General features: G+C 37.9%; 1 protein-coding gene across 3 annotated transcripts in view; it reads left to right on the forward strand.

Moving 5' to 3' along the window:
* Positions 1-1077: 1077 nt before the first annotated feature.
* The window catches only part of APOOL (apolipoprotein O like), a 74804-nt gene continuing 61000 nt past the window's right edge, over positions 1078-14881 (forward strand). Inside the window, exons 1-2 of one of the 3 annotated variants that reach the window (XM_064362759.1) lie at positions 6533-6616; positions 7136-7217. Coding sequence is in view for 1 of the 3 variants with exons in the window: in XM_064362758.1 (XP_064218828.1) it covers positions 1153-1167 (15 nt within the window). In the remaining 2 variants the exon portion in view is untranslated. Of the gene's footprint in view, positions 1168-6532; positions 6617-7135; positions 7218-14881 lie in introns of those variants that run through there. The other 2 variants (XM_064362758.1, XM_064362756.1) reach the window with 2 other exon arrangements.

Below are 14881 nucleotides of genomic sequence, written 5' to 3' on the forward strand. Positions count from 1 at the left end.
ATTATTAGTTTCATTTCATCATTATTTCTTAAAATAATTTTGTCATCTACAGGATAGTTCTGTTAAAAAAAAGGATCTGTTTTGGGTGTCAAATGTGATAGGTATCAACAAATGCCTAGTATATAGTTTGCACTTAGTAAATATTTGTTGACTGACTGAATGAATACATGAATTAATATTGGGACTGTTAATGGGCATATTATGAGCATCTTCTTTCCTCAGAATCCTTCATGGAGGCCTGTGGAAGACCTTGCTGCTGTTGTGAATGTTGCAATATATCCTTAGTATATTCTCCTGATAGCACCAAAATCATCCTTTAAAAATGTAAATTAGATCACATCACACCTTTGCTCAAATCCCTCCAATGATTTCCCATCTTATTCAGAATAAAATTCAAATTTATTTTGGCAGCATGAAATCCCCTACACTGTGTTACTTCACTACTTCTGAAATTATTGCTCCAGCCTCACTGGATTTTTTTCATTGCTATTCCTTCTGCTTGGAACCCTCTCCTCTAAATTCCTGCAGGACTTTTCTCAAATGAGCTTATCAGAGAGTCTTTCTCTCATTGATATAAACCAGTAAACTCCCACCTCATTCCCATAGTGTTATATTTTCATTCATAGCATTTGTCTGTTTTACTCCTGTAATCATAAGCTCTATGAGGAAGCCACTATGTTTTGTCTGTACCTCGAACAACTGCCCAGCATAGAGTAAGCTCTCCGTGACATAGTTTTAGAATGAATTAACTTACCCATGTTTCGCAGAGGTAATAAGTTCTTTTTGTGACTACATAATTATTAAAGCAGCTAGACTTGGGTATTAAGTCCTTATCTAGACATATCACATATGCCTGAAACAAAATAATTAAAGTTCTGCCCCCAGGAAAATAACTCTCAACTGGACTATGGATAATATTCTGAAAGGCTTTATCCGTGACTGGGAGGGTCAACCACAAGGGTGAAGTTTCTCTGGAAGACAGCTGACTAAAACTGCAGCGGCTGCCAAGGCAGCCGGAGAAGGGCGGAGAAAAGGCGGTAACTGGCAGGCAAAGGGAGTAACGGGGCGGGGCTATCATAAGGAGAGCCTAGTTGAACTGATTTGTCCCTCTCCGCTCTCCGTCTGAAAACCTTGGCCGAAAGGGTCGTAGACATGGCGGCGATCAGGGTAAGCGGAAACGAATTTGTTTAATTTCTGTAGCTGCCGATAGCACCCCGGTAACAGTAAAAGGGATCCTACTAACTTCTGAAGGAGTCCCGGAGCAAGGGGTGGGGTGGAGGTGGGTTGTGAGATAATTGCAATCATTATCATTTGAAGCGTCAAGACACCTGCCTCTTCCCGGGAGGGTTTTATCAGCCTGGGACACTGCTCCCTCAATCCCCTGCAGTTGTTGATTTACACAGTGGCACAGTACAAAACTGGGAAACGGCTGGGTGAAAATGGCTGGCCAGGCGACGAGCCGCTGTTAGAAGTTTCGGTCTTGAGCTGCAACAATCAGAAAAAAATATATATCCTTGGGATTTGTCTCGGCGCACAGGGCAAGGCCTCATGACCTTATGGAAGGACTTTGTTGAAACATTATTTGGGGTGAGACAGACCAGGATAGAGACGTCCTATAGTCTCTTAGCAGTGCGCTGGTTTACACGTAGTGTTGTTACTCTCTGTGCTCGAATAACCTGTTTTCTTTCGAGTTTTACGCTGGGAAAAGGTGCCTTTACTTGGGAATCCGTGTATAGTGAGTGACTCAGCTGGCTGCTTGCTGCAGTTCCCTAAGTAGTTTTAAATAACGGTAGTTTACAGATATTTACGTAGAAAATTTTAAGTGTAAAATATTCTGTTAGGCTTACAGGAGATACGGTATGAACAATTAAGTTCAGCTGAAGTTTAATCGTCAGTGTCCGTCTTGATTCACCATTCTCACTTCATTTTTGCAGTTCTGGTTCTCGTACTTCATCTGAGTTCTTTCAACAACCTCCTACCTGAACTTGCTACCTCAAGCCTGGCTCTCATGTAATCCATTTTCCTCTGTGTTGCCACAGTACCAAAATGCAAATCTGATTTCGCCCCTCCCCTGTGTAAAAACCTTTATGGGCACGCCATCATCTCCCTTGTAGGGTCAGGTCATATTCTTACATCTAGAACACTTGATTTTGCCTTGACTTTCCAGCTTCATCTCTTGTCACTCAGGAATCCTCCTCCTGTCAATACTGAGCTACTTTCTTGACCTCTCGATGCTTTTTTACGTGCTTTTTTCTGGGCCTAAAGTGCCTTTTCCCATCTTTATCTAGTTCTATTTATAGTTCATTCATTCATTCAACAGGTATTTGGGTACAGCCTCCCCATGTGAAAAACACAAAAATGCCTTGTCTAAGAGTGTCTCTGGGCACAATCTTAACCAAGCATTTATTCACTGCAGATAATGGACTACTTACTTGTCCGTTCTAGCTACCTACACTATAAGTTCCTTGAAGACAGTAATTATATTAACCTTTGTATCCTTAGTACCTAGCACCTTAGTACCTAGCACAGGTCTGATGTATATTAGGTAGTCAACATGTTCTGCATTAATAAAGTGCCTGGCGATGAGGACAAAAGAAATTAAGTGCTGGAGATATAACACATATAACACAAATGACTGTGATTCAGAGTAAGGGAAGTTTCTTACCTCAAGACAAGTACAAAATGCTCTGAGGGTGAAAACGAGAGATAGCTTACACTTGGTTTGAAGAGTGTAAAGAAAGGCTTCATGGAGGAGGTGCAGAGAGAGAAGGAATGGTCAGAGGCAAAAAGGAAACCAGAGTAGTGTGTTGTCACTGAAACTTAAGAAGAGAGTTGAACAGTCCTTTGATTTCACCATTAATAAGTTACTGCAGCTATCATTTATTAAGTGCTTACTCCAGGCAAGGCACTACGCTAAAACACATTACATGTGTTAATTCACTTATTCTTAAGGCAACTTTATATGGTATGTACTATTACCATTTTACAGATGAAAATTCAGGTTTAGAGAAGTCAGACTATTCAAAACCATGCTAATAAGAGACGAAGTGAGCTAAAGAGATATAAATAGAGTGGTAGAGTGACAGCCGAGATTGTAAGGGGTTAAGAGAAGAATAAGGGATGGAGAACCGGCATTCATTTAGCACCTACTTTGGCCAGATGATTTACATATATTATTTTACTTTAATCCTTTTGATGACCCTAAGAAATGGATAATATATCCATTTTACAGATGAACAAACAAAGGCTTAGAAAAACTGCTTGCTCCAAATCATACAGCTGCTAAGTGGAAGAACTAGGTTCAAACAGGTATATTTGTCTGCAAAATCTTTCCACTCCTCCTTGCTTCCTCTGGAAGGGAGTTACACATTACTCTTTAGAGAAGTTTGGTGGTGAAAGGAAGGAAAGAAATCTTGGAATGAGGGTAGCAAATTCCAGAAAAGCTATCTTTTAATTAAAAAAAAGAAACAAACAAACAAAAAAAAAAACAGGAGACAGGAAACTTGAGCTACTTTGGAGACAAGGGAAAATGTACCAGGAGGTATATAGAGGGAAAGATAATAGTATATACAGCTATTATGTTATTGAATATTGACTATGTGCTAGGAATTTTGCTAAGCAGTTTATGTGGATTCTCTCATTTATGTTTCACATTGGCCCTATGAATAGGAACTGTTATTAATCACCTTTTTACAGGTAGGGAAATAGAAACTTTAAAAGGTCAAGTAACTCCAAGGTCACACAGGAGTAAAGTGGTAGAGCTGGATCTGAAATCACAGGGTTTGAGTCCTGAACCTGGACTCATAACCATATTTCGTAAGAAAGTGGTAAAATCAAGAGAACAAGTGGAGGAATTAACCTTGGCAAAGAGGAGATAGTTTGCTTCAAAGGCCAGAGTTGGTCAAGATAGAAGGTGATGATACAGAGAGATTTTGAAGAACAGAGGAGGTAGAGGAGCGAGCTCACACTGGATGTCGGTATCTTCTGGGTATAAGGTCATCTGCTGAGAGACGAAAATGTGGCTTTAGGAGATTAAGAATGGGATAGGCTTGGAAAAGGTGCTGTAGGAAATTCAGTAAAGTATCAGTAGACATTGAATAAAATATTAATAATTGCGGAGAAGTGAGGCCGTGGTTAATGTTGGCTCTAGTAGTGAATTTCTCCAGCAGTGCTCACAGCATAGGATGGGAAGAGGAGACAGTGGGAGTGCTCAAGTGCTGAGTGTTGTCAAGGTGAGAATGATAGAAGATCTAGGGAATTTATCCAAATAGTCATCCACTCTGGAAAAGGAGACAAACGAAGAAGAAGATTGAAGTGATGGACCAGGGTACTAGAAGATTTATGGCCATAGTGACAAAGAAGATCTAGTTCAAAAAGAGTGGGAGAGTTGAAAGAACATTCTATTTTAATCAGGGAAATTTCAAGCATTTAGGATCTTGGAGGTGAAACAGTTTCTGATCATTGCAAGGTAGGGTAACTGTATTAGAAATGGCTAAGATTTGTGAAGATTGTGGTGCTTGAGAAGCCAGAACTGTACTGATTTCTCCTGTCTTCTGGAATCGAGGAATTCTTGGGGGTCTGGCCTTTGTTTAAAAGTATTTGGAGGAATGTATAATAGTAGTGTCAAATAAAAGCCAAATTTCATTAATGGCAGAGGTTGAGAGTGAGTATGAGGACAATTTGGGTATTGGCAGATAATTTGTTTATAATAGAATAATGAAAATCAAAATTTGCCTATGATTTATTGAGGACTTATTGTGTATCAGGTACTGTGCTAAGCTGTTGATACACATTATTTCATTTAATTTTCACTAAAAGTCTTCTAAGGTAGGTAACTTTACCTGTAAGAACTGGAGTAGATCAGTAAGGAAATTGAAACTGTAATGATAGGAGGTTGTACTCAGACAAAAACTTGCAGAATTTATGATTTTAGCTATTAAAAAGTTATAGGTAATGATAAATTCAAGATGTGCCCAGGGAATAGGTAGTTATATGACCCTCTGGGATTATGGTTTTTTTTCTTTTTCCCCAACTTTATTGAGGTATAATTGACAAGTAAAATTGTTTTATTTTAAGATGTGCAATGTGATGATTTGATATACATATATGTTGTGGAATGATTACCAGAATCAAATTAGTTTATATGTATCACTTCACCATGCTGTATATTATATCCCTTGAACTTACCTATCTTATCATTGAAAGTTTGTGCCCTTTGGCCAACCTCCCAATCTCTCCCTTTTCCCTCACCTTGGCCCCTGTAACCACCATTCTACTCTCTAGTTCAGTGAGTTCAACTTCCTAAGATTCCAGTACAAATAAAGTCATGCAGCTTTCTCTGTCTGACTTACTTTACTTAGCATAATGCCCTTGAGGTTTATCCATGTTGTTGCAAATGACAGGTTTTCTTTCTTTTTTTATGGTTGAATAACCCATTGTGTGTGTGTGTGTGTGTGTGTGTTTTGTGTGTATGTGTGTACCACAATTTCTTCATTCATCTGTTGGCAGACACTTAGGTTGTTTTCATATTTTGGCTATTGTGAATAATCCTGAAATGAACATGGGAGTGCAGATATCTTTGCAATCGCTGATTTCATTTGCTTTGGTTATACAACTACTTTGGCTATTCAGAGTATTTTGTGATTCCATACAAATTTTGCAATGTTTGTTTTCCTATGTCTGTGAAATATGCCATTAGAATTGAATCTGTGGATTGCTTTGGGGGGTGTGGATATTTTAACATTAATTATTCCAATTCATGAACATAGGATATCTTGCATTCATTCATATCTTCAATTTTGTTCATCACTCTTTGACAGTTATCAGTATACAGTTCTTTCACCTCTTGGGTTAAGTTTATTTCTGTTTTATTCTTTCTGATGCTATTTTAAATGGGTTTTCTTTCCTTCTTTTTTGGGTAGATCATCTTCGATAGTGCATAGAAATGCAACTGCTTTTTGTATGTTGACTTTGTATGCTGCAGTTCCCTTTATTTATTAGTTCTAACAGGGTTTTGGTGGCATATTTAAAATCTTCTATGTATAATATCATGTAATGTGGGAAAAGAGACAATTTTATTTCTTTTTTTCCAATTTGAATGCCTTTCATTTCTTTCACTTGCCTAATTGCTTTGACTAGGACTTCCAGTGCTATGTTGAATAGAGGTGGCAAGAGTGAGCAACTTTATCTGGTTACTGATCTTAGATGAAAAGCTTTTAGCTTTTCACCTTGGTTATGATATTACTGTGGCCTTATCATATATGCCCTTTATTATGTTGAGGTACATACCTTGTATAATTAATTTGTTGAGAGTTTTTATCACAAAAGGGTGTTGAATTTTGCCAAATGCTTTTTGTGTATTCATTGAAATGATTGTGTTGTTTTTATCTTTCATTCGGTTAATTTGGTATATCATGTTTATTAATTTGCATATGTTGAACCATCCTTGCATCCCTGGGATAAACTCTACTGATCATGGTGAATGAATCTTTTATTTTTATTTATTCATTTAATTGTTTTTCCAACTTCTATTTTAGGTTCGGATACATGTGAAGGTTTGTTACACAAGTAAACTCATATCATGGGCATTTGTTGTGCAGATTATTTCATCACTCAGGTATTAAGCTCATTACACCCAATAGTTATCTTTTCTGCTCCTCTCCTTTCTCCTAGAAGAAAGAAGACCCCAGTATCTGTGGTTTCCTTTGTGTTTGTAAGTTGTCATCATTTAGCTCCCACTTCAAGAAGACCCCAGTGTCTGTGGTTTCCTTTGTGTTTGTAAGTTCTCATCATTTAGCTCCCACTTCAAGAAGACCCCAGTGTCTGTGGTTTCCTTTGTGTTTGTAAGTTCTCATCACTTAGCTCCCACTTATAAGTAAAAACATGTGGTATTTGGTTTTCTGTTCTTGCATTTATTTGCTAAGGATAACAGCCTACAGCTTCATCCATGTTTGTGCAAAAGACATGGTCTCATTCCTTTTTATGGCTGCATACTATTCCATGGTGTATATGTACCAATTTTTTTTATCCAATCTGTCATTGGTGGGCATTTAGGTTTATTCCATATCTTTGCTGTTGTGAATGGTACTGTCAAGCTACTCTTCTAAGTGGTTGTACCATTTTGTATTCCTAACAGCAGTGAATGAGACTTCCTGTTGCTCCACGTTCTCCTCAGCATTTACCATTATCAATGTTTTGGATTTTCACCCTGCTAGTAGGTATGTAGTGGTATCTCATTGTTGGCTTAATTTGTAATTCTCCAATGACATGATGTTAAGCATCTTTTCATATGATTATTTGCCATCTGTGTATCTTTAATGAAGTATCTGTTCAGATATTTTACATATTTAATCAAAATTTTAGTAGTTTTGCAGAAACGGGTGGTTTTAGGTTACATGGATGAGTTCTTTAGTGGTGATTCTGAGATTGGTGCACCTGTCACCTGAGCAGTGTACACTGTCTCCAGTGTGCAGTATTTTGTCCCTTACCCCCTCCCACTGTTCTCCTAAAGTTCCCAAAGTGTATTATATTATTCTTATGCCTTTGCATCCTCATAGCTTAGCCCCCACTTATTAGTAAGAACATATGATAATTGGTTTTTCAATACCTGAGTTACTTCATTTAGAATAATGTTCTCCAGCTTCATCTGGGTTGCTGCAAATGCCATTATTTTGTTCCTTTTTATGGCTGAGTAGTATTCCATGTTGTATATATACCACATTTTCTTGGTCCAGTTATTGGTTTATGGGCATTCAGGTTGGTTACATATTTTTACAATTGCAAATTGTGCTGCTGTAAACATGCATGTGCAAGTGACTTTTTTATATAATAACTTTTTTCCTTTGGGTAAATACCCAGTAGTGAGATTGCTGGATCGAATGGTAGTTCTACTTTTAATTCTTTAAGGAATCTCCATACTGTTTTCCATAGTGGTTGTACTAGCTTACATTCTTACCTGCAGTGTAAATGTGTTCCCTTTTTACCACATCCACACCAACAAGGATTATTATTTTTTATTTTTAATTATGGCCGTTCTTGCAGGAGTAAGATGGGATTGCACTGTGGTTTTAATTTCCATTTCCCTGATCATTAGTGATGTTAAGCATTTTTTCATGTTTGTTGGATATTTGCGTATTTGAGAAGCATCTATTCATGACCTTTGCCTACTTTTTCATGCAATTTTTTTTCTTGCTGATTTGTTTGAGTTCTTTTTAGATTCTGGATATTAGTCCTTTGTCAGATGCATAGTTTGTGAGTATTTTCTCCCACTCTGTCTGTTGTCTGTTTCCTCTGCTAATTATTTTGTTTGCTGTGTAGAAACTTTTTAGTATAATTAGTTCCTATGTATTTATTTTTGTTTTTGTTGCGTTTGCTTTTGGGTTCTTGGTCATGAACTACTCTTCGCCTAAGCCAATGTCTAGAAGAGTTTTTCTGATGTTATTTTCTAGAATTTTTATGGTTTCAGGTCTTAGATTTAAGTCCTTGATCCATCTTGAGTTCATTTTTGTATAAGGTGAGAGATGAGGATCCAGTTTCATTCTTCTACATGTGGCTTGCCAGTCATTCCAGCATAATTTGTTGAAAAGAAGGTGTGTGCTTTTCCAACTCTTGTGTTTTTGTTTGCTTTGTCTAAAATCAATTGGCTATAGGTATTTGGCTTTATTTCTTGGTTTTCTACTGTGTTCCATTGGTCTATGTGGCTACTTTTATACCAGTACAATGTTTTGGTAACTGTAGCTTTAGTATAGTTTGAAGTTGGGTAATATGATACCTTCAGAGTTGTTCTTTTTGATTAGTGCTACTTCAGCTATGTGGGCTCTTTTTTGGTTCCTTATGAATTTCAGGATTGTTTTCTTCTAGTTCTATGAAGCATGTTGATGGTATTTTGATGTGAATTGTATTGAATCCATAGATCGCTTTTGGCAGTATGGTCATTTTCACAATATTGATTGTACCCATCCGTGAGCATGGGATATGTGTCCATTTGTTTGTGTTGTCTATAATTTCTTTCAGCAGTGTTTTATAGTATTTCTACAGAAATCTTCCACCTCCTTGGTTAAGTATATTCCTGAGGTTTTGTTTGTTTGTTTGCTTATTTTTTGTTTTTGTTTTGCAGCTGTTGTAAAAGGGATTAAATTATTGATTTGATTCTCAGCTTGGTCATTGATAATATAGCGATCCTACTGATTTCTGTACATTGATTTTGTAACCTGAGACTTTACTGAATTATTTTATCAGGTCTAGGAGCTTTTTGGATGAGTTGTTAGGATTTTCTAGGTATAGTATCAGATATGATTGGTGAACAGATATCATTGGTGAATAGCAATGGTTTGACTTCCTCTTTTCCAGTTTGGGTTCCCTTTATTTCTTTCTTTGTCTGACTTCTTTGACTAGGACTTCCAGTATCCTATTGAGTAGAAGTGGTAAAAGTGACCATCCTTGTCTTGTTTCAGTTCTCATTGGGAATACTTTCAATTTGTCCCCATTTAGTATGATATTGGCTGTGGGTTTGTCATAAATGGCTTTTATTACCTTGAGGTCTGTCCCTTCTATGCCAATTTTACAGAAGGTTTTTGTTATGAAGGGATTCAGGATTTTTTCAAATGCTTTTGTTACTTCTATTGAGATGATCATATGATTTTTAGTTTTAATTCTGTTTATGTGATGTATCACATTTATTGACTTGTATATGTTAAACCATCCCTGTATCCCTGGTATGAAACCCACTTGCTCACGATGTATTATCTTTTCGATATACTGTTGGGATTCAGTTAGCTAGTATTTTGTTGAGGATTTTTGCAACTATGTTCATCAGGGATGTTGGTCTGCAGTTTTCTTTCTTTCTTTTTTTTTTTTTTTTTGTTATGGCCTTTCCTGGTTTTGGTATTTGGGTGATACTGGCTTCATAGAATGATCTAGTGAGGACTCCCTGTTTCTTTATTTTTTGGAGTACTTTCAGTAGGATTGATACCAGTTCTTTTTTGAATGTCTGTTAAAATTTAACTGTGAATTCATCTGGTCCTGGAATCTGTTTTTATTGACAATTTTTAAATTACTGTTTCAATCTCACTACTTGCTATTGGTCTGTTCAGTTTCTGTTTCTTTCTGATTTAATCTAGGAGGGTTGCATATTTCCAGGAATTTATCCATCTGTTCTAGATTTTCTAGTTTGTGTGAACAAAGGTGTTCATAGTAGCCTTCAATGATCTTTTGTATTTTTGTGGTATCAGTTGTAATATCTCCCTTTTCATTTCTACTTGAGTTGATTTAGATCTTCTCTCTTTTCTTGTTTAATCTTGCTAATGGTCTATCAGTTTTCTTTATCTTTTCAGAGAAGCAGATCTTTGTTTTCTTTATCTTTTCTATTTTTTTGTTTCAATTTTATTTAGTCCTGCTCTGATTTTGTTATTTCTTTTCTTCTAGCTTTAGATTTAGTTTGTCCTTGTTTCTCCAGTTCCTAGATGTGTGATATTTGATTGTCAGTATTTGGGCTTTTTCAGACTTCTTGATGTAGGCATTTAATGCCATGAATTTTCCTCTTAGCACTGCTTTTTGCTGTATTCCAGAGGTTTTGATAAGTTGTGTTGCTATTATAATTCAGGTCAAAGAAGTTTTCAATTTCCATCTTGATTTCATTGTTGGCCCAAAGATCATTCAATAGCAGATTATTTTATTTCCATGTATTTGTATAGTTTGAGGGTTCCCTTTAGAGTTGATTTCAGTTTTATTCCACATTGGTCTTAAAAGATGTTTCATATGACTTTGATTTTCTTAAATTTATTCAGAAGTGTTTTGTGGCCTGTCATGTGGTCTATCTTGGAGAATGTTCCATGTCCTGATGAAAAGAATGTATATTCTGCAGTTTTGGGGTAGTAAGTTATATAAATATCTAAGTCCATATATATCTAGGATATAGTTTAAGTCCGTTGTTTCTTTATTCTGTCTTGATGACCTGTCTAGTGTGGTCAGTGGAGTATTGAAGTCCCCCACTATTATTGTGTTGCTATCTCATTTCTTAGGTCTAGTAGCAATTGTTTTATGAATTTCAGAGCTCCAGTGTTAGGTACATGTGTGTTTAGGACTGTGATATCTTCCTGTTGGACTAGTCCTCTTATCACTATATAATACCCTGCTTTTTCTTTTTGAACTGTTGTTATTTTAAAGTGTATTTTGTCTGATATAAGAATAGCTACTCCTGCTCACTTTTGGTGTTCCTTTGCACGGACTATCTTTTTCCACCCCTTTACCTTAAGTATACGTGAGTGCTTATGTGTTAAGTAAGTCTCAGCAATTACTTGGTTGGTGGATTTTTATTCATTATGCCATTCTTTAGCCATTCTTTATCTACAATCGGCATTAGTATTGAGATGTGAGGTACTGTTCTGTTTATCATGCTAGTTGTTGCCTGAATACTTTTTTTTTTGTTCTATTATTGTTTTATAGGCCTTGTGAGAGTTATGCTTTTAGGTGGTTGTATTTTGGTGTATTTTGAGGTTTTCCTTCAAGATTTAGAATTAGCAGTTCTTGTAGTGTTGGCTTGGTAATTCTCTCAGCATTTTTTTTTTTTGTCTGAAAACAACTTTATCTCTCCTTTACTTATGAAGTTTAGGTTTGCTGGAAACAAAATTACTGGCTGACAATTATTTAAGGCAGTTGAAGGTAGGACCCCAATCCCTTCTGGCTGTAAGGTTTTGGCTAGGAAATTTTCTGTTAGTCTGATAGGTTTTTCTTTATAGTTTATCTGATGTTTTTGTCTCACGGCTCTTAAGATTTTTTCCTTTGCCTTGAGTTTAGATAACCTGATGACTGTGTGTCTAGGTGATGATCTCTTTGTGATGAATTTCTCAGAAGTTCTTTGAGCTTCTTATAGTTGGATATCTAGATCTCTAGAAAGATGAGAGAATTTCTTTTCAGTTATTCCTTCAAACAAGTTTTCCAAACTTTTAGATTTCTCTTCTTCCTCAGAAACATCAGTTATTCTTAGATTTGGCCATTTAACCTAATCCCCCATTTCTTGGAAGCTTTGTTCATTTTTTTAGATTATTTTTTCCTTGTCTTTTTCTGATGGGGTTAATTCGAAAGCCTTGTCTTCAAGCTCTGAAATTCTTTTTTTCTTCTACTGGTTCTAGTCTATTTTTGAAAATTTCTACTGTATTTTGTATTTCACTAAGTGTGTCTTTTATTTCTAGAAGTTGTGATTGATTTTTCTTTTTGATATCTATTTCTCTGGAAAATGTTTCATTGATGTACTGTAATTTTAAAAAAATTTCTTTAAGATCTTTTTCACATTTCTGGGTTATCTCCTTGAGTAGTTTAATAATCAACCTTCTAAATTGTTTATCTGGCAATTCAGAGATTTCTTCTTGGGTTGGATCCACTGCTGGGGAGCCGGTGTGATTATTTGGGGATGTTATAGAACCCTGTGTTGTCATTACCAGAATTGCTTTTCTGGTTTCTTCTCATTTAGGTAGACTATTTCTTAAAATTGTTCTTGAATCTTTTTTTCTATTGGACTTTAAAAAAAAATTTTAATTTCTTTTTTTCCCTCTGATGGATCAGAGTTTAATATTAATTTATGAGATGGAGTTTCGCTCTTGTTACCCAGACTGGAGTTCGCGATCTCTGCTCACTGCAAGAGTTTCGTTTTTGTTGCCCAGGCTGAATGGCGCGATCTCTGCTCACTGCAACTTCCGCCTCCCGGGTTCAAGTTATTCTCCTGCCTCAGCCTCCTGAGTAGTTGGGATTATAGAGATTGGATTTCACCATGTTGACCAGGCTGGTCTTAAACTCTTGACCTCAGGTGATCCGCCTGCCTTGGCTTCCCAAAGTGCTGGGATTACAGGCATGAGCCACCATGCCTGGCCCAGAGTTTAATATTGATTTTAGCCTAATTCGATTCTTTGTGCTTGTAGATGTGAAGACTCTGTATGAATCCTTACCAATGAAGAGAGCCTTTGTGTGCTGACTTTCCCTGATGCTATACTGTAGTTATATTTATAGTAGTTATAGTCGTGGTGTATGGGTGAGTTCTCTGTCTCCTATGGAGTTAGAATGGCAGGGATCTCTTGAAGGCTATCTCATTCTTTCAAGGTGTACAATTTATTTATTTACTTAATTTTTTCCATTGTTTTACTTACTGAATTGATGATTCAGTCTTCAGGCCAACAGGGGAGGTAGTCACCAGTTGTGGCTAAGATAGGGTTGGTGCAAAAGTAATTGTGTTTTTTGCCATTGAAAGTGATAGCAAAAACCACAATTAATTTTGTACCAACCTAATAAAGCCCAACCGTGAGCCAAGGTCCTGACCTTGATGAGGGTTGCTGGTTGAGCTCTCAGTGAGATCTGCTGAGGTTTTATGAGGGTGAAGAGTGGGAGCTACCTCAGCTCCCCTGCCAGGTCAGCAGGAAAGTTATTCACCTCATAGCCTCACTACTGTCTTTGTGTTTCAGCTACTTGGATCATACAGGCACATCATTTCATGTACAGGAATGTTGATGTTCCAAGTAGGGAGGAATTGTTGCTCTGCCTCTCATGCTGGCCTGAACCTGGAATGTGCTCCTCCTGTGGGGATACACTCACCCTGGATTGTTCCAGCAAGGCTGTCTGTACATTCCTCCAGGCTGCATTTCTGTGGGGGAAGCCCCTGCTCTGTCTTCAGCGGAGTGCTGAGGGGAACAAGGTCCCCATCTCCAAGACCTTTCATGATCACAGAGGTTCCCTGCCTGTTGGAGTATAGGTGCAGACTTTCCCTACTGTGCCCAGCACTGCAATTGTGTCTCTGCTGTGAGAAACTACCCACCAGCAGAAAGATCTAGAACTCAAGTCCTGCTGTTCAGATTCTTTTATCCCATGGGGTGATCCCCTGACATGGTGCTTTCCTCCTTCTTGGGAGCAGGGTTATTCTGTCAGGAGTTGCTGTAATGGCCTGAGATATTTGGCTTCCAGTCAGGAGGTAACACATTCAAGATAACACCAGCTGTGATGGTAGTAGTGGGATATAAGTAGTAGTGGGATATAAGCTTGTCCTAAGTTGGCCAGGGGAAGTATTCTGTTTTCTCAGGCAGGGCCATAAAGCTCACAAGAGTTATTGTCTTTTATGTTTGGTTACCAGGGCAGGTTGGAAAATACCACCAGGTGGGGGCAGGGTTAGATGGATTTGAACTTAGACTTTTCTTGCACGGCACAGGGCTTGAATAGGCCGCTGTGGGCATGGAGTGAGGGTTGGTTCTCAAGCCAATGGGGTTATGTTCCAGAGGGGATTATGGCTACCTCTGCTGTGCAGTATAGTTCTCCAGGGATTTAGGGTATATCCAGTAATGAAAGGACTCACCCAGCTCCCATGGATTTGGTGAGGCCGATCTCGATTCTGTAGTGCCCTGCTAACAGTTTAGGTCCAGGCAGTCTGCGTACAGAACTCAGACCTGCCCCAGGCCATAAGTTTCCTTGCTGAGAAAGCAAGCAAGGCTTTCAGGCCCTCTTCTCTCTGTATGCTCACAATGTCAGTAGCTCCTATGCTCGTACCTGCAGCAGTTCCCGTTCGCCCCCTAGATTCTGCTCAAGAATGTTTGTGCCCAGTCAGAATTATTACAGAATTCAGTTAGAAGCTTCTTTCACCCTGTGACCCCTTGCTAATTCTGCTGTCTGTCTTCCCTGAGGGCTCCTGTGAGATATAGTCAGGTAAGGCTTCCCTGGGTTTGAGCTGAGTGCCTACAAGATTCTTCCCCACTGCTGCTGCTATATTTCATGGGGCTCCTGAAATCTGTTCCAGCTCTAGGCAAGGTTAAATCCTTCTCTTGTGATCTGGATTTTTAGATTCCCCAGTGGGAATGTGTGTTTGGAGGCAGATTTTCACCCTCTCTCACTTTGGAAACTCACCTGTCTC

The sequence above is a fragment of the Aotus nancymaae genome, unplaced genomic scaffold (genome assembly GCF_030222135.1).
Source record: "Aotus nancymaae isolate 86718 unplaced genomic scaffold, 86718_ANA_hifiasm-v0.15.2.pri h1tg000004l, whole genome shotgun sequence".
NCBI lineage: Eukaryota > Metazoa > Chordata > Mammalia > Primates > Aotidae > Aotus > Aotus nancymaae.